General features: G+C 36.4%; 1 protein-coding gene across 2 annotated transcripts in view; it reads left to right on the plus strand.

Moving 5' to 3' along the window:
- The window catches only part of LOC149064799 (SRSF protein kinase 3-like), a 29,840-nt gene extending 12,848 nt beyond the window's left edge, over nt 1–16,992 (plus strand). The window contains exons 6-15 of one of the 2 annotated variants that reach the window (XM_089255352.1): nt 1,046–1,133; nt 3,346–3,452; nt 3,743–3,905; nt 4,648–4,835; nt 7,166–7,235; nt 9,749–10,048; nt 10,165–10,259; nt 11,044–11,151; nt 12,354–12,516; nt 16,416–16,992. In XM_089255352.1, the coding sequence (XP_089111478.1) occupies nt 1,046–1,133; nt 3,346–3,452; nt 3,743–3,905; nt 4,648–4,835; nt 7,166–7,235; nt 9,749–10,048; nt 10,165–10,259; nt 11,044–11,151; nt 12,354–12,516; nt 16,416–16,600 (1,467 nt within the window). In that variant the 3' untranslated portion in view covers nt 16,601–16,992. The remainder of the gene's footprint in view (nt 1–1,045; nt 1,134–3,345; nt 3,453–3,742; nt 3,906–4,647; nt 4,836–7,165; nt 7,236–9,748; nt 10,049–10,164; nt 10,260–11,043; nt 11,152–12,353; nt 12,517–16,415) is intronic. The other variant, XM_089255353.1, reaches the window with a different exon arrangement.
- Nucleotides 16,993–19,345: the final 2,353 nt, after the last annotated feature.

Genomic DNA, 19,345 nt, shown 5'->3' on the forward strand with positions numbered 1-19,345 from the left:
TTTGTCTTATTGTGCAGGGAAATAGCTTAGCAACCATTAGTCCTAGATAATTGAAGATTATAGTGAAGCGCATGTGGTCTAAACTCTTTTGTTGAAGTTACGTACGTGCAATAACAAGACATGAATACTGATAAGCAAAAAAGATTTAATCAATTTTAAAGATACTTATTCCGATGAATTTCCTTTCATCAAATGTTCCAGAAAAAGGCACTTTTTCTTTTTGTACAAGTTGTGTTGAGGACATAAACATCGATCATGGTGGAAAGACGGACATAATCACCTATGTGAAATTAAAAAAACATCAAGCATCACAAAAAGTCATGTCTTCTTCAAAAATTGATGCTTTTTTCCTTCATCTTCCAATAATTTTGGGGTCATTAACGCAGAATGTTTGTTCACATCGTTTCTGATTGAACACAATATTTTTTTAGATCACCATTCAAGTTTTGGCCTCCACTTTCACTTGTTTTTTGCGTAGGGATTTTATTCCCTATGTTTTAATTTTTGTGTGGAAAATCCCTTTTGTATTTATTAGGGAGTGGTTTTAGTATAAAATACGGGTCAGCACAAAAATCTCCCCAATTTTCATTTTCAAAAGTCGGCAACTATACTATGTGATTGTTTTGAGTTTTGTCCCTCCCCTGAAAGTTTGTACATTGAGTTTTGAGTGGAAAATGAATTTGAGATTTGATATTTTGTATCAGATTATTGAAGCTCAGTTTCTCAAATTTTAAAGTCATTTTTGGTTCAAAACAAAGACTATATATAGTGAAACTTGCCTATAATGGTATTTCCTTTGGAATTCTTATTCAATAGGAAATGGCGCAAATGCTCAAACTCTACAACGATAACCTGTCTATAACAAAATGTTTTCTAGGTCCATAGAGAGTATTGTTCTAGACAGGTTTTACTTATATATATGATCAATGCATGTAGAAAGAAACTGACTTTTTTCAGTTACTTTTATCCATTTATTTAGCATTGATTTCTATTGCATTGCTGAAACAAAATTACTTTTTATCACATGTATTGTCTTTTGTTTTAGGTCCGTGAAAGTGACCCCAACGATTTATTTAGAGAAAAAGTAGTGCAACTTTTAGATGATTTCAAAATATCTGGTGTTAATGGAACTCGTATCCTTTCTATACACGTCTACGATATTTGGATTATAGTTTCCCGCCTTTAATTTATGAATTCAATGTTTGAGAAGATAAACTAATTATATGTTGAAACAAAAAGGTGTTTAATATTTAGTGCATATAATACATGATTTCGTTTTTATCTTCAGCTTTTTTTTCTGTGACAGTTTGGAAGGGAAATTAATATTTAAAAAATTATTTAAAGAAATATACAGTTAAACCCCGTTATAGTGCCAACCCCAGCTTATCGCCACAAATTTTCAGTGAACAAATCGTCCATATAGGGATTATTATATAAAAAACCTGTTTCAGTGCCAACTATTGCTTGGATGTATGCAAAGTCAATGTGTCATTTTCCAAGAATTTCATTCATTTTTTTTTTATCTTTTTCATTCCACTGTTATCAGCCAGCATAACTAGTGCTGTAACTAGCCATTCCTGTGCCCTGTCAAGGATTTGCATTTATGCCCCCCTTCTAAGTGGGCCCTGTGTGGATTCACCTGTTGCACCTGCCTAGTTACGGCACTGAGCATAACTATAGCTTACAGCAAATGATTTCAAGAATAAAAAGTAGCATGATCAGAGTGTCTTAGAAAGCACATTAAGAATATCTGAACGTGTGTTTGCTCGCAAACATTCGCCTTAGAGATAAACAACCAACATATTCAAAGAAAGATTTATTTATAAGGGAAGTGTACAGTGAGCAAACTGCACCAGTCTGTTCAAGGTTACAGGCATGAGTTCTTCAACAGCAGTAGGTCTCTTCCCCCCCCCCCACCCCATATGTTCAAGAGAGCATGTTTTTACTCTGTGGTCATTGAATTTCACATGGTATCTCTCTTGATTTGCTCCATTCAACCATGTCCAAAGGAGTTGTTCTTTCAACAGCGATATAATTGAAAAATAAGTAATACTAGAACCTACTTGTCTGCAGACATCAAAACCATATAAGAATTTTCCCAAATATATTAGTATTTAGAAGAGTGATATATCACTAGTCAGGGTGCAAAAACCCATAAAAATCCACTGTGGATCGGGAATTCCCCCATAGGAGATTTTTCCATGATCAATGTATTGCTGCGGGGGTTGCAAAGTTTTTCGCTACTAGTCCCGCGGACCACCGTAATTTTTTTTTTTTCTTGGTGATCCGATTGTTTAAGTCAGTGGTGTCGGACCACCAATGATTTTCAACACTGTTCAATATCTGAAAAACAGTAAATTTGTGATTATAAAAGCAGTATGGACAAAAAGTAGGGCTGCCATTATTGGCTTTTGTTTATATACTTATAAAATGTATCTCTAAATTTATGCAGAATTAAAATTTCAAAAATAAGTTTTTCTGTTGAGTTTTATGTCAAGAAATATTTCAGTAACTGTGCAGTGTTTGTAATTTTATAAATTTTAATTTAAAATTGAATGTGTATAAAATAGGTTGTTTTATTTATGGAGTAACACTAATAAGACACTGAGAGATACAGTAATTTATAAATGTGTGAATTTACATGATAGAGCTTCTCAAATGCTATTCCAACTATGATTGGATATAACTTCACACTCAATATACCAGCAAATTTCTTTTGGATGGATGTTGACATTATAAGGTGGTGCGAGAATTGTGGTCGATTGCTAATAGATGCGCGAAATATTATTTTTTGTAAAATAAATATGACAAAAAACCCTTTTCGTTCATGAATTCATTAGTGGGTGATACAGGTAGCAACTATAAATTTGTCTAGGAACAAAACTGGTAGTTCAAAATTGACTTGAGATCACTTTCTAGGTTTTGCTGTAATGTTTTTTTTTTTTAATTTTTTAAATTTGGATTAATGTAATTCATGCAAATAAATTGATACAAACGTACAAATAATATATGAAGTGACTGAATTTATTCTTGATACATACATATAATTGGTAATTTACCTGTTAGAAAAACTATTCAGCTTACGTCCTATTGCTATTATGTTTTATTTTGGTTCTTTGAATGATATAAATGTTATTTCATTGGTATCAATAAACTGCAAACAAACTCTGCTTTAAGTTTAGACTTTCATGGCATTCAGTATTTAAAAAAAAAACAATTCTTAGTTTTTAAGAAAAACTACTTAAAAACTAATACTTATGAGATTAAAAAATAAATGTTTTAGCTTAATCTTTATTTAAATAACTTTTGTTAAAAATTACTATTCTCTTTAACACATTTGATCAGATGTGTGCATGGTTTTTGAAGTTCTGGGTAATAATTTATTGAAGTTAATCATTCGTTCCAATTACCAAGGTATTCCACTTCAGAATGTCAAAACCATAACTAGACAGGTGAGAAATAACATATGCAATCTTAGTCATATCTATACTTGTTCATCAGAATTTCATTTTTTCTTTGATTAGGATGAATTTTTGCTCTAGCTTTTAAACTTGATTCTTTGATACTGATAAATGTTCTGAAAAAATTTAATATATAAACATTTTCATGTATTGCCATGTAAAAACATGGCTTGGCCTAGGTGTTCACAATTTCCCTTATTTTTTTTTAATTCCAAAAGTAGGGATGTTCATAACTTTTCTTTTTAGTCCTAAATGCTTAATGTATTTAAATTATTTTAAAGGTGATAGAAGGTTTGGATTACCTGCATCGAAAATGCAAAATAATCCATACAGATATAAAACCAGAAAATATCCTCATCGCTGTGGATGAAACGTATGTCAGGAGATTAGCTTACAAAGCAACCAGATGGCAGAAATTGGGATTGCGGCTACCTGGATCTCTAGGTTAGTACTCACTTCATATCTATTTGGTTTTATTTCAGTCGTTTAGAGCTATTTTATTATCATAATGACTTCTGAATTTGTTTGTATCTGCTTCAAGCATATGAGGCAGCATACTTCTGACATGCTATACGTTTTTTTACCCCTCAAATATTTTTGGCATTTTTGAAAACTTTGACATTTCAAAATTTTTTGTAATTAGAGTTATACCAAGTCAGGGGTTGTAAATGTACAACCACTGACTTGGTATAACAACTTGGTAAATGTAGTTGTTTGGAGAAACAATTTGAATCATTCTGTAAAGCTAAACAGCAGTTAATTGTGAAACACTCTTTTCTTTCTAAAATTTCAAGTGTATAGTGCATAGGAACTTGGTCATACATGTACACACTATAACAGGGGTTCTCAAACTTTTTCCACCTGCTGTTCCCCTTTTTCCTAATCAACGCTTCTTGGCAGCTCCCCAGAGCAGTGTAACAAAGAATTGCTTTGAAGAACTTTTGTCTGCATAACCACTCCATGGCACCCCTGACAAATGTTGGTGCTGCAGGAGAACCCCTACACTATGATATCTTTAATGGTGATGAAAGGATATATTTGTTATGTTGCCAAGATAGCACCCACAAAATTCTGCTAAATTTTGGCAAAATGCAGTAAAAAAAAAACAGCACTAACATGAGTTAAATTTGGAAACACACTCACTAATTCTTACTGTGGCTTTTGCCACACATTTGGTTCATTCCAGTGAGCACTGCACCAAAAGAATTTCAAGGGCCGAACCCAAACACCAAGATGTCTAAAAACAAAAAGAAAAAACTGAGGAAAAAAGCGAAGCGTCAGCAAGAGCTCCTGGAGATGCAGATGCAACAGTTAGAAGAACTTGAAATGGAAGAGAACATGAATCAGGTGAGTCTTCAGGATAATGGAATCAAGGTGAGTTTGTCTCTTTAGCATAAACAGTTGGTTTTCAGTTGATAAATTGATGATAAAAACGAAAGTTTGCTTCTCCCAGTTTCTCTGTACCCACTATATCAAAGCTGCAATTTCTGACTATTATCATTTAAATTAAGTGTTAAAATGTTCAGCAACTTGGCTTTTTATTGTAGACTGATCAGTTGCTCTGTGAATCAAAATCAAACTGTTTTCAAAATAGGGTTGGCCAATTCTTTGACTTTGGTTTTTAACCCTTCATTTACTGAAAGGAGTTGAAAGCACAGTTGAACCTCTGTAAGTGAGATAATCTGGTTGAGTTGATAATATTTTGCAGTCATTTTTCCCACTTTCATGTATTGGCAAGGTGGTGAGTGAATATCAATTTTAGGGATGAAACCGCTCAAGCAAAAAAGGTTATTTCCTGTCAAAAATCTTCAAACACAATACCAATAGCACTTGAGTGGGTACTGAATTTTATAGTTTATTTTCTTAATTACCTGTTAGCAAAAAGTGTACAAAGAGTGTATTTGAAGTAGAAATTGCGTTCGCAAACTGCTACACAGTGAAACACCCGTTTTACAATACTCAAGGGACTGGAGAAACTTATCGTTATAAAGCAATTATTGTTGGAATGTATGAGGGGTTAAATTCAGAGTGGTGCGAGTCAATCATCATTTTTAGAAAAAGTTCTGATTAGAATAATTGTCATAGGTTCCCATGTTAAAAATTTTGGGATTTCACAATCTGGTGGTAAACTATTGAAGCTGAGATTTATATTTTATTCTTTCAACAGTCTAGCACTTGTAGATTGTATTTCTTGATTTGAAATAGTTGCAAATGTAACTTTCACCACTTTGATTTTAATTCCCCACCTCCCAATATTAACACTATATTTAAGTGCATCAGGACCAAGTAATGTTGCTAAATAGGCAAATATTGTTGTAGAGGGTATCCTTATATAAGATTTTTACCGTATTTGTATAGTTTGGTAAGAAAAACATAGTAAATGAGCAAATTCAATCAAACAATTTTACTGAATTCTGCTTGACTGGATCGGTTCCAACAGTACCTACTTAGAAAGATTTTGCTATACCACTTCATTTTGATGCTTTCATAACTTGAATATAACCAGAGTAACAGTGTTAATCAATGAGATTTGCGAAATTGAGTTCTGGAAGTCGCCCAGAATTTTCAAAAAAATGATAATTTCTTGTGTTATAAATACAACTTTCACAACCTCCAGCAGCTTGTGGAAGCCATTTTGTTGAATAGCTTGACTTGCATGTGAAAATAACTAACAATTTTTGGCTCATTCGAAACTTTTGAACACTTCTCTCAGTTTTCTCCATTATTTTTTTAAAGCCCTGAGTTCCGATTCACAATTTGGTGATTAATTAAATAGTAATTAAACTTTCATGATTTTTTATTTTTATCATTATATTCATTATTATACAGTAGACTCTCACTAATCCTGCACGTACCTGGTGCAGAAAAAAAAAATTCACGGCCTCCTCTAGAAAATTTATAAACATAATTACTTCCCGAGTATCAGACCAGGGTGCGCTGAATTACTGGAAGGTAGTTGAGAAAAAGCTCATTCAAATAATATTAACTTATGTGCATAGACACACAAAGACATGTTTTCCCATTCTAGGTTTGTAAGAAACCTGTCTAAAAATTCTGGATTACTGGATAGGCTGGATTATAGAGTGTCTACTGTAGTTATTTCATGTTGACTAAAGTTGTCTAGTATCAAAAAAGCAAATAGGAAATTAGTTTATTAGTCAGATTCAAATACAAGTCTGTCTTAGCAACCATACTTTTTTGAGCATGTACCGTGTTATCTGATTATTTTTTTCAAGACAGTATCTGTGAAGATTTCAAAAATAATTTTGATTCTAAATATTTAAAAAAATACTGCAAAATTTGCAGTTTTCAAAATCTCATGTTCTACAAATATGCTTTTTGACCATATATTATCTCAAATTTCTGAAATCTTTTATAAATATTTCGAAGAGTTCATTTTATGCCAAGTATTACCAACAGGAATCAGTCCAGTGATGTATTGATTAAATAATTGCATCAAATTTTGCACTCAAAATAAAATACCAACACATAGCATCAATTGTAGTCACTTTGTAACTGATTTTTAAGAAACTAACATAGAACACATGCAGTTTGACCCACTTTAAACCCTGGTTTGAAAGCAATTCAGCTAAGGAAAATGAAGACAAGTTATTATTAAAGTTTTTTTTTTCTACTGATAAGCTCCAACAACATTCTATTGATTCCGATTTTCAAAATAAGATGTTTGTTTTTGTGTATTGCAGGAAAGATATGAGAATGATGATGAGAATCCTGATAATGGAAGGTTCAACGGTAGCTCTGATGAAAACATAGGTACACATATTGAGTAGTTTTGTTTGTAACATTGGGTTATCTTTTGGCATTGACTAAAGTTATTTATTCAGCTTCTTGGAGTTGCCTCATGGTGTATAATTGTACACATGGGCAGACTGAGGGAAATCAATAATGGTACTTCTCTCGAAATGTGTCTTGCATGTTATCGATTCCTCTCAGTCGTACCTGTTCCTAGTTCTCCTGCCTAGCCAGTTGGTACTCAATTTGTAGAATTTGCAGTGTCAAGTTTATTAAATTTTCCGGTGTACCTTTCAGGGTAAGTCGGGTGTATCCAAAGGATTAAATTAAATATTCTGTGTAGCAGGACTTTTATAGATTGGAAAAAGGTTGGGCACCAGCAAAATTTCATAGGTGTCAAGCATCCCTCACGTCTGAAAAAATTCTGTCCAAAGTAGTGTATTATTTGATTTGTCCAGGACTTCGTTTTTTTCTATACTAGCTGACATAAACTGAAGAGCCAAAAAAACTGGTACAGGCATGCGTATGCAAATAAAAAGATATGGAACCAATCAGAGTACGGCGCTGCGGTCGGCAAAGCCTATATAACACAAAAAGTGTCTGGCATAGTTGTTAGATCGGTTACTGCTGCTACAATGGCAGGTTATCAAGATTTAAGTGAGTTTGAACGTGGTGTTATAGTCGGCGCACGAGAGATGGGACATAGCATCTCCGAGGTAGCGATGAAATTTGGATTTTCACGTACGACCATTTTACGAGTGTACCGTGAATATCGGGAATCCAGTAAAAAATGAAATCTACGACATCGCTGCGGCCGGAAAAAGATCATGCAAGAATGGGACCAATGACGACTGACGATAATCATTAAACTTGACAGACGTGCAACCCTTCCGCAAATTGCTGCAGATTTCAATGCTGGAACATCAACAAGTGTCAGCGTGCGAACCATTTAACGAAACATCATTGATATGGGCTTTCAGAGCCGAAGGCCCACTCGTGTACCCTTGATGACTGCAGGACACAAAGCTTTACGCTTCGCCTGGGCCCGACAACACCAACATTGGACTGTTGAGGACTGGAAACAAGTTGCCTTGTCTGGCGAGTCTCGGTTCCAATTGCTTCGAGCTGATAGACGTGTACGGGTATGGAAACAACCTCATGAATCTATGGACCCTACATGTCAACAGGGGACTGCTCAAGCTGGTGGAGGCTCTGTGATGGTATGGGGCGTGTGCAGTTGGCGTGATGTGGGACCCCTGATATGCCTAGATACGACTCTGACAGGTAAGTAAGCATCCCGTCTGATCACCTGCACCCATTCATGTCCATTGTGCATTCCGACGGACTTGGACAATTTCAGCAGGACAATGCGACACCCCACACATCCAGAATTGCTACAAAGTGGCTCCAGGAACACACTTCTGAATTTAGACACTTCCGCTGGCCACCTAAATCCCCAGACATGAACATTATTGAACATATCTGGGATGCCTTGCAACGTGCTGTTCAGAAGAGATCTCCACCCCCTCTTACTCCTACGGATTTATGGACAGCCCTGCAGGCTTCATGGTGTCCATTACCTCCAGCACTACTTCAGACATTAGTCGAGTCCATGCCACGTCGTGTTGCGGCACTTCTGCGTGCTCGCGGGGGCCCTACAAGATATTAGGCAGGTGAACCAGTTTTTTTGGCTCTTCAGTGTAATTTCCAATAATTTATGCTGACCTAATACTTCAATTCAATTATCATACATGGAAAACAATTAGGTGTTGATGTTAATTTTTCAGTCGCCATGGGGACCTGCTGTCTAGGATTTTCCAAGCAAGCCTTGCTATAGAGAATTTCAATTTTGATTAATTTTTATGTTATGTTTGCTGCAACTAAAGAACCCACACAATGGTATATTTGCCCGATTTGGGAGATAAGTGGCAGCACTTAAGCGCATTAAACATTGCATTCATGTTCTGTTAACGTTAACGAAAACACAATTCTGACTGAGCTTTGTCTTTAAAAGCAAAACGGTAGTAAATTGTCTAAATTTATCTCAAAAGACCAAGTCTGATTGTCCACAGTCTGGTTGTGATTTTCTATGAACTTATGAAAGTGGTTTTACTTACACCAATAATCCGTGAATCTTGAGGGATCTGTGGGATATGTTTCAGGACAAAGAAAATAGCCATGACGTGGGGAGTGGCTATGGTATAATGCGAGGGGGTCCTTGCATAAGTCCTGGTAGAAAAACATTGTACTAAATAAAAAAAATTTTGTAGCATAAACAGTGGAATCTGTATGAAACATCAAAAAACTGAAATAGCATTCATTTTAGAGAGAAGTTAGTTTTATAAAGGTGCGCATTAGAGCATTTATCATCAATGGGACTATCTTTTGATTCTGTTCAAGGCAGGTTTCTGTCTCATACAGTGTCTGTCTTAGATAGATTTCACTGCATATGTTATACAGTAACTAGCTTTAAAAGAAATACAAAGTATCCATGAATAATGTATTGCACATCTGTCCATTCTTTGATTTTTCAGGTCAGGGTATGAGCGTCAGCGAGCCCCACTATAGGCATTCTCCCAGCTCATCTGTTTCCCCATGTTCCACTTACCCCACTATTAATTTGGAAGAGGAAGAGCAGAAGATTCCAACCATTGGAGGCATTGATCGTCGTCTATCTGCATCTGTTGAGGGACTGTGCAATGGTCACGAAGAGAATACAGATGACACGTACCTCACGACACGAGGCAGGCTTGAGAGGTCCGAAAGCACACTCACACCATCGACTCAGCACAAGCCAAAAGAGTCAGAGATGAGAAGAGTTGCTTCATGTCCAGGTAGGATTCATTAACGTTTCTCTTGAAATATTGTACGTTTCAACCACTATCTATTGCCACATTTTCATCCAGGAGAATTTTCATTTTGTCTTACTACTCATTTTTCATGATTTCAGAAAATGACAAAGCAGCCGATCATAGTCCAGATCCTGTTCATGAAGTGTGTGATATCTCTGTCAAGATAGCTGACTTGGGAAATGCTTGTTGGGTTGTAAGTATACTTGCAAATCTGTTTGGATAAAATACAGTGTGTTTGTAATTAAACTGACACTATTCAGTCATCTGTTCTTTAATCTAACAACTGGAATAACACAAAACTTGGTAGGAAGAGTAATCATGACATGAGGAAAAAGATTCCACAAAAATTTGGTAAAAAATTTTCACAGTTTTAGTGTAAGTAGCAGAAAACTTTCATGAAGAACATGCTAGAAATCAAAATGCAGGTTCACATCTATGAAGGTCACAACATCGCCAGTAATTCAGGCTTTAAAGATGTTTCTAAAGACCAAAAAGACATCCCATGGCTCAGCTCAACATGGGTGTTATGTTACCATAGTGTTTCACGTCATTGTTTTATCTTGTGCAATACAGCAGCCACTTTTCGCAAGTGTACAAACAGCCTACAGAAAGATGAGGGCAGGTAGCAGCACTACACATAACAAGCATTAAACAGAAACAAACTTCACACTTGGTTCACAGCATGCACACGCACATTCTGGCATGTACCAATTCTTTGGAAATTCCATGGAAGAATGTGTACAAGGTGCATCTACGGTTGAGTAGCAGCCTACCGAAAGGCCGTCTGTCAATGCTTTGAAAGGCATGATTCAGAAGTTTTAAGGAACAGGCTCACAGTTGACGAAGTGGAGTCAGTTTAATTACAAACACCATAATTTTACATTAATGATGTTTTTATGGGTAATTTTCAATTAAAAAAAAAAATAAGGCTAAATTTGGAATAGTGCAATAATTTATCATATTTTATTTTTTTCAAGCATCACCATTTCACAGAAGACATCCAAACTAGACAGTACCGGTGCTTAGAAGTATTGCTTGGGGCTGGGTATGGTCCTCCAGCTGATATTTGGAGTACAGCATGTATGGTGAGTACATATTATGGTGTGAGTACATGTTATGGTGTGAGTACATATTATAAGCAGGGGTTATAAATTGATTTCAGTTGTGTTTATCCTTAAATGTTCTGAAGTACAGGCTAGACAAAAAGTTTCTCGGCTGGGCTTCTCTTTTTTTTTGAGCCATGTTGAATTACTTTTGAGCCACATGGGAGACTAATGAAAGGATTGATGCAAAATTTTTTAGGTCTGTTTTTTTAAGCATGCTCTGTAGGTATCCAATATATCATGACTGCAATATGTTGCAGTTTGAAAATTCTGAGTGACACAAAATGGGAAAAAGGTCACTAGTGGAGAAAAAAGCCATGAAAAATAATAGAGATGGTCACAGAATTTTTTTTCAAGTTCCTGCTCTCAATTTTATTCCTGTGAACTATGCCCTCCCCACCTTATATTGAACTTGACGATTGATTCTGCAATCTTACAGTGGAGCTCGGCTGAAGATAATTTTCCAATTTAAAGTGCAAATGTGTCGGTTTCTGCTAAACAAAACAAATTAATAACAGCCAGTAGCACAAATAGTCATTGTCACTGTGCCAAGTCTTGATGAAATCTTTCATTTTTTCAAGCCAATGAGCTATTCTGCCAAGTAAAAGGCGTTAAATCTCCAATAAATAACGAGTGTTAAATCACCAATATCACCAAATAATGTGTTACTAAATAAGTCAAAGGAAAGTCACAATTTTCTTTTGGGTATGGATACCCTGATAACTGTAAACATGACATAATATCTTGCAGTTATGTGATGGTGGATACCTCGAGGAAAATAAATTGAATTCATGAATTTCATATTGATCCATTGGCTGCCATCTTCTGCGTGGTCCTTCTGTGCAACCAAATTTTTCATCTTGTTTATTCATATGTTTTGAAGCAAATTGTTTTTTTAAAAAACATTGATCTTAAATGCAGATGTCCCTCTCAATAATCATGCCTCTTCATAATTAAGCTCCTTCTATTGGAATCACTTTGAAAAGATTTGACATTAGAATGCAGATGAAGTCATCAGTTATATCCTGTTTTCAATGCATTACATTTTTTCCTTTGGCTCTGATATGCACCATATAATAGAAAGTTTCTGTGATAACATGTAATATGAGGGAATGATCATGATTAAAATGCTAAAATTACTACTGAGTTGTTTGAAATTAATGTTATATATTGGCATTGCTCAGGCATTCGAGTTGGCAACTGGGGACTATTTATTTGAACCTCACTCCGGAGAAGATTATTCCAGGGATGAAGATCATTTAGCTCATATTATCGAACTGTTAGGTGAAATTCCTAAGCACATAGCATTCTCTGGTAAATACTCAAGGGAATTTTTCAATAAACGAGGTAAGTCTGTGCATTTGTTCACCTTTAATAATTTTATCATTGGTTCAGAGACTGATTCTGGAAACTGATTGTTTGTGCAATTATTTGAGTCTCAGATTTTCACAATAATTTATTGTATTTAAACTCAATATCTTGCGATAAAACTGAAATTATCGGAGTCCCAATGGCCCCAAATTTTTTTCCATTCTTAAATGAACTGTCTGAATTGCTTTTGGAATTTCTGGCTCAAAGTACATGCAAAATTATGGTTTGATTGTGCTTGCATTTCAGCATTCAGTTGCATGTCTATGATCTAGGTTAGAACCCCTATTGGCTGCTCAGTAGTGATTGTCTGAAGTTGGTTTTCTCTGTTTTGTTAACTTTGAGGAACCAATGCGAGCCGTTCTCTCACTTGAAAAAGTCTCACTGCAGAGTGCAGGCAGACCTCCAACATAATACTTACATAACATAAAAATTCAGGCTCCTGTCATTTTTAATTAGGAGTATAGAAGACAAAGAAGCGCTATTAGAACATGAAACATACATGACTCTGGCAACATAAATATGCTTGGTGAGGGTTGCACACATGCATTCAGAACACACGTTACAGCATGTACCAGTTGGTTAGAAATTCTCGAGAGGAATTTTTACGAGCTTCATGAATGGTCAAGTAGTGGTACTCAGTTTAAGCCCACTGTACCATCGTGTGGGCATTATGAATGACTTGCTTTGCGAATACCCAGGATCGATCTGTGCAGTGATGGTAGGCTGAAGTTGGTTTTCCACCTTCAAGTAGCTCACACTGAGCTGATTTTTCATTTTAAAAAATTACTCTCTGTACAGTCTGGTCTAATCAAATTTATAGTTTGCGCATGGCACACCTGCTGAGTTGTTTGCTTCAAAATTCAGAAGGTGTCAACACTCATTGAACACCTAAGTCATTCCTCAGAAACAAACTTCATGTTTTAATACATGGTGTATTCTGACATACACCAATTCATTAGAAGTTCCTCAGAGGGATATTGACAAGCTGCACCTGAGATTTATTAGTGCATTAAAACCATTTTAACAGACACCACCTCAGATGCGGTCACCCCTTCTTTTACGGCCAAATTATAATTTCACCTTGTATAATAAAAGTATGCATTTCACACCACCTGATTAACGGTCACTCTCTTGTCTGTAATTATTTTTTTGTCCCACTAAATGTCTGCAAAAGAAAGGTTTTACTGTAGGATCACCCAGAAAGTAACAACCAGGCTAACATTGAAAAAAAAAACGTATAATAAAATACTTAACCTTATCTAAGTGATCTACATTTTATTTCTTGGCTTAATCATCTCCTTGATTTAAGCATTTATCATATCTGTTCTCGAGCTTTTGGATTTCATTGTTGTACTCAGTAACTGCCAGCGTATTGAGCCCGGCACTAACTGCATTTTTGATGTTGTCACTTGCAAATCTTTTTCTATTCAGGAATTTTTTCAGTTTAGCAAAGTGGTGATAATTGCTTGGAGCCAGTTTTAGGCTACACGGGGCGATGGGCGAAAACTTTCCATTGAAATGTGTTCAGCAGATTTTGAGTCGCAGCAGCAGTGTGAGGGCGTGCATTGTCATGAGTAAGCAGAATGTCATGAGAAAACATTGCTGCTATTTCGAATGGTTCGTTGCAGTTTCCTTAATGCACATTGATCATAATGCCTTTTTGCATGAAATCCACCAACACAAAACTGTTGATCCCAAAAAACTGTCACCATGAATTTTTTTGTTGAGGGAGTCTGAATTTGTGAATTTTTTGATGGATGAAGAGTGATTCCTCCGAAGGGATTGACCCTTTCTCTCTGGGGTGTAATTGCGTGACCATGTCTCATCACCCGTAACAATTACATCGAAAAAGTCCTCCTGCCTGATAGCACATCAAACATGTCAGAGCTGCATTTATTCTCATGGTTTTGCGTTGGTCAGTCAGTTGCCTTGGAAACCCACCATGGACAAATTTTGTTGTTCTGAAAATATTCGTACACAAAATTCCTAATCAAAAAATTTGAAATATTTGGAAAAAGCAATGTGCAAATTATCAAGAGTTATACATCTATCTCCCTTCCAAGATTTTTTCATTGACTTCACTCAGCAAAGCATCTGTAACGAGTGATGAGCATCTGATACGAGTATTGTCATGCTCATTAGTTCGCCCTCCCCACACTGCAGTCCGTGGCATTTTTAATCAGACAATTCATTTTAAATTAGCACAAAATCTAAAAATGAGCTTTTGCCACCAATGCTCACAAGAAACTAAAGAAGAATAGTTGGAGAAATGACTGCCTTTGAATTTTTTTTTCTCAAACCGAGCACAACTCAGGTCTATCACCATGGGTAATTTACTACCTAGTGAGTTGTTCCGGAAGTGTATGTGTACCTAACAGTCTGATTGCATATCTAGTGTTGTGTATGATTTTTCAGTGCCATCTATATTTCAGAAGTGAAGTGACTGAAGTGTTATGTCTGAATACTGTTGCTCTCTGTGGCGAGACTTTTTAAAGAGGAGATTGGTTCCCATTTGCACCTGGAAGTTGGGAACCACAGGTAACCAACTTCAGCCTATCACCACTGTGCCGGTGGGGCTTGAACCTGAGTTCTCGTGATGCGAGTTTGCCACTATGACCACTCGACCACCACAGTGGTGGCTTGAATGCTACTACTAAACCACACATGCACCTCGTCCATATTCCTTTGCAGAACCTATAACGAATTGGTACATGCAGGAGTGTACGTGTAGTGAAACCTGATGTGAAGTTTGTTTCTGTGTAATGCTTGTTATGTGTAGTGCTGTCATCTTCCACCAGTTTTTCTAACTAGGAGTGAAGTGTAATGATTGAATAATTTATTGTTGTAGGCCTGTTGCTCTCGGTGGTGAGACTTTGTAATGGGGAGATCGGCTCGCATTTGCGCCTCGAAGTTGGGAACCACAGAAAACAAACTTCAGCCGACCACCACTGTGGCGACAGTGGGGCTCGAACCCGGATCCCCGCGATGCGAGTCCGTCACTATGACCACTCGACCACCACAGCGGCTGGCTTGAATGCTGAAGATCGTGTGACCTGCGCTGCGGGAATGCACAATCGGCCGTTACAAATACAAAGGCACAACAGGCAAAATGCCAACGAGATAGCTGTTCCTTTCTGAATGACTTATGCATGATTCGTTTGGAAGAGTTGTGTAAGCTAACTTCAAATTTTCTGATAAAAAATGTCTTGCCCAGATCTACAACGTGACAGTCACCACTGATTTGATACAAAAATGGTGCAGTAGTGGGAGTGTTGTAATATAGCCTCTCAATGCAAGAATCGTGGGTTCAATCTCTGTTGGTGGCCGGCTGAAGTTGGTTTTCTAACTTTGGGGGCAGAGCTGATTTCAAAAATCTGTCCACTTGTGTGGAGCAAGCAGACAAGTCATTCATAACAAGTCACTATTTTTGCATAGCTGCTGTCTCCCAAATTTATACTCCATTTCTCGGACTTCCGAGAAATTTTAATGTCTCGTAAAATTTTTGACAGTGATTGCAAAAAAAAAAAATTCCTCCTTTCACAACTTTTTATCCCTACCATTATTTTTCAGTATAAATAAGATTTTAATTTCTTATACAAAAATTGCCACGTTTTTAAGACAAATAAATTCAATTGGTCTTAAAAACTAAAAATTTGTCTTAAAAACGTGGCAATTTTTGTATAAATTAAAACCAGGCAAAGTTACTCATTTTTTGTGATAATATTTTAATTTCTGTTTTGTAAACAACCATTAAATTTTTTTATGGTATTCACTTCATTTGGTTGATATTGTAAATTACTTTGTTTTCAAATTGACCTTGTTCTTATATCACTCCAATTTTTGTCAAGTGATGTATTCTTTTGCTTTTTTTCCAGGAGAACTTAGGCACATTACAAAGCTTAAACCTTGGGGCCTTTACGATGTCTTGACAGAGAAATATGAATGGAGTCACGAGGATGCGCAGGCGTTCACAGATTTTTTACTGCCGATGTTAGCTTTCGATCCCAATGAACGTGCAAAGGCCTCAGACTGTTTGAAGCACCCGTGGCTGAATTCGTGATTTCGCCGTTGCATAGAATAGTCCTGATATAACTCGGCACTGTTTATCTACCTTTTCTTTATCTCATTCGTGATGAGGATCGCATCATCTTACGATTAATTCCTTCTACTCCACCCCCACCCTCCTTATACTCTTTACTTTTTACTGAAAATGTTCAGTGATGATTCACAAAGCAGATTGATCGATCACGATCATCATTTTTATTTGTTTGTTTAAAACTTGTGTTCCGTAATAATCGAAAGGCAGAGCAGAATTGATTTCTCTCTTTCTCTCGGCAAGGATATTTCGTGTAACTATAAAATGTGCTGTGGTTTATGAATCGGAAGAAGGTTATACAGTGCGGTAAAGCACAAAACTGATGTAGGAATGTATGCAATTTAAAAAAATAATAATTTATGGTTTTTTCCGAAAAGAATAATGTAGAAAATTATCGTCTCTGGAATGTTGCTTGAAATGTTTCTTTCTTTGAACCTCCCCCACGATCACGATTCTAGGTATTGTATAGAATAGTTTCTTTACGTGATCAGGTACTATGAATACACTATTTCTCATTGTCTATAACCAAAATTCATTTCCTAGTATTTATTATAATTGAAAAATAACCGAAAACGTGAAAACCTCTTCCTGTGTAACAGGTGTTTCCCAATTGTTATGTGATCGATAATTAGTGAAACTTCACTGCTTTTTACGAAGTCATATTTACTGTATGGAAAGGTTAAGCATGTTTGTATGTGTATCATTCGAGTATGTCATTGTGGATAATTGTGAGGGTTGTTCTGGGCTATGGGTTTTTCCCTCTATTTTTGTGTCCTGAAAAATAATCTTCTGTATTTCCCCCTCCTTTTAATGATAAATTTGAAACAGTTCATTGGTATCAGTCAGAGATGTTTTAATGGAACGTTTTAAATTATGACGAGGAATACAGTTCTCTAATGTTCATTGAAACTTTTTGGTTTTGTGATATTTTTTACAACACAGGTGTTGCGCTGGAAACAAGAATTCGATAATTTCATAAAATACAAACTGTTGGCATGTTAATTACGATAACAGTCATGTTTATGTGATACAAGTAACTGGGCTTGACAAATCCCAGGCACCAGGTTGCTATGCAGACTTAAAAATTGGTACTGGTGCCTTAATCTATGATTGATAACTTGGAATCTGAGTACAAAACAGAATTTATATCCAGGGAAATTTATTGTGCAGAGGTAGCTCAAGAAAAAGTCTATCCATGCGGGCAGGGGTGGCTCGAGCTTACCTGCCGTCCGGGTACAAAGTCTGTGCTGTCCTCAAACAGGACCCTAATGGGATGCCGAAAGAGCTTTAGCATAGAGGGACTCTGGGATAAGCCTGTTTTTTTAAACGTTCAAAGCTACAAACGTTTCACCCCAAAACTGCTCTTGACTATACAACCTGTTTTTGAAGAAACACTCTTTTTTTCTGGCCAGAGTCACAATTCTTAATTATACTAGACAGCCTTTTCTACAAGCTTTTATCGATGAGCCATCATATTTTTCTTTCTTTTGGGTTGAATTTTAAAATTGACCTGAATCCCCAACATGGAGATTTGATCTTTGTTAATGCCAGAATACCTACTCCAAGGTTTGCAGTGCAGAAACTAGGGGGAGTTGCATGGAGGTGGGGGGGGGGGAGTTCTGGTGCTCCAGGCCCTGGACAAGTGAGAACCCATATTCATTCCTTGCCTTTATTCAACCGCTGTTAAAAATTACTGGTTGGAGCACCAAAATGGCACACTTGCCTCGTGGGATAGAGTTCATTCTTGTTTCTGGTATTAGGGCTGTAGCCCCTGTCTATTTCCTCATGCTTTCTCAACATTGTCACTGTAGGGCTCAAAAGAGTGACAGCACTGGTATCTTGTGAATTTTTTTTTCTTCCAAGTTTTTAAAAATTCATGTGTCTGAATAAAAGCCTAGGCTGTCGTCCTTTACAACTTGCCGCTTGGGTGCACTACTTTCTTAAGCCGCCCCAGCATATGGGACCTATTTTTGGCACTTCCTGCACACAATTTTTTGATTTTTTGGTCAAATCTCCCCCCCCCCCCTTCAACTCAAATTTGGCATTTCTCTTAGTGGCACCATGCACAGCTGCACGGCCCAAGAACTGCAGTGTGTGCCTACCAGCATAAAAAAGGGCCCTAAGTCCCATGTGATTCAGAAAAATATTTTAGACCATTTTTCTGGGGGGGGAGGTTGTTTAGCTCTTAAGAAATTAATAAATTTCCAATTTGTCAAGCCCTGCAAATATTCAAAAACTGAAGGAAAGGTTTTAAATGAATAATATATAGAAAATGGCATGTCAAACCTTCTCGTGTCTATGAAATTCAGAGGATAGTTTCAAAAGTAAGAGCCGATTTGTCTTGTAGAAAAAAAAAGAAAATGCATTAAAACAGTTTTAATTACATGTCTGATTTTTTGCATTCCACAATTTTTATAAGGGTTTTGCAATTGAGTAGCAATGTGTGATGGTCGTTCCAAGCTCGATGAAGTTTACAGAGGTCGCATACTTTTGTCTCAGAAACACGATTTTAATGATTGTTAGTTGAATTATATTTGCCTTATATTTGTCCCTTTACAGGGCATGACAAATGTCAGGTGTCATGGTGACTTAAAAATTGGTTTTGCATCTGAAATTTTCCTTGCACGATTACCAGCTCGGGCAAAAGAAATACACTTGAATTCTAAAGTATATGGTTGGCACCTAGATTTTTTCCTTGATTTGTCAAGC

This window comes from Pholcus phalangioides, unplaced genomic scaffold (assembly GCF_987345545.1).
Source record: "Pholcus phalangioides strain wild (caught in Gottingen) unplaced genomic scaffold, Ppha-v1.0 ptg000042l_1, whole genome shotgun sequence".
NCBI classification, from domain to species: Eukaryota; Metazoa; Arthropoda; class Arachnida; order Araneae; family Pholcidae; genus Pholcus; species Pholcus phalangioides.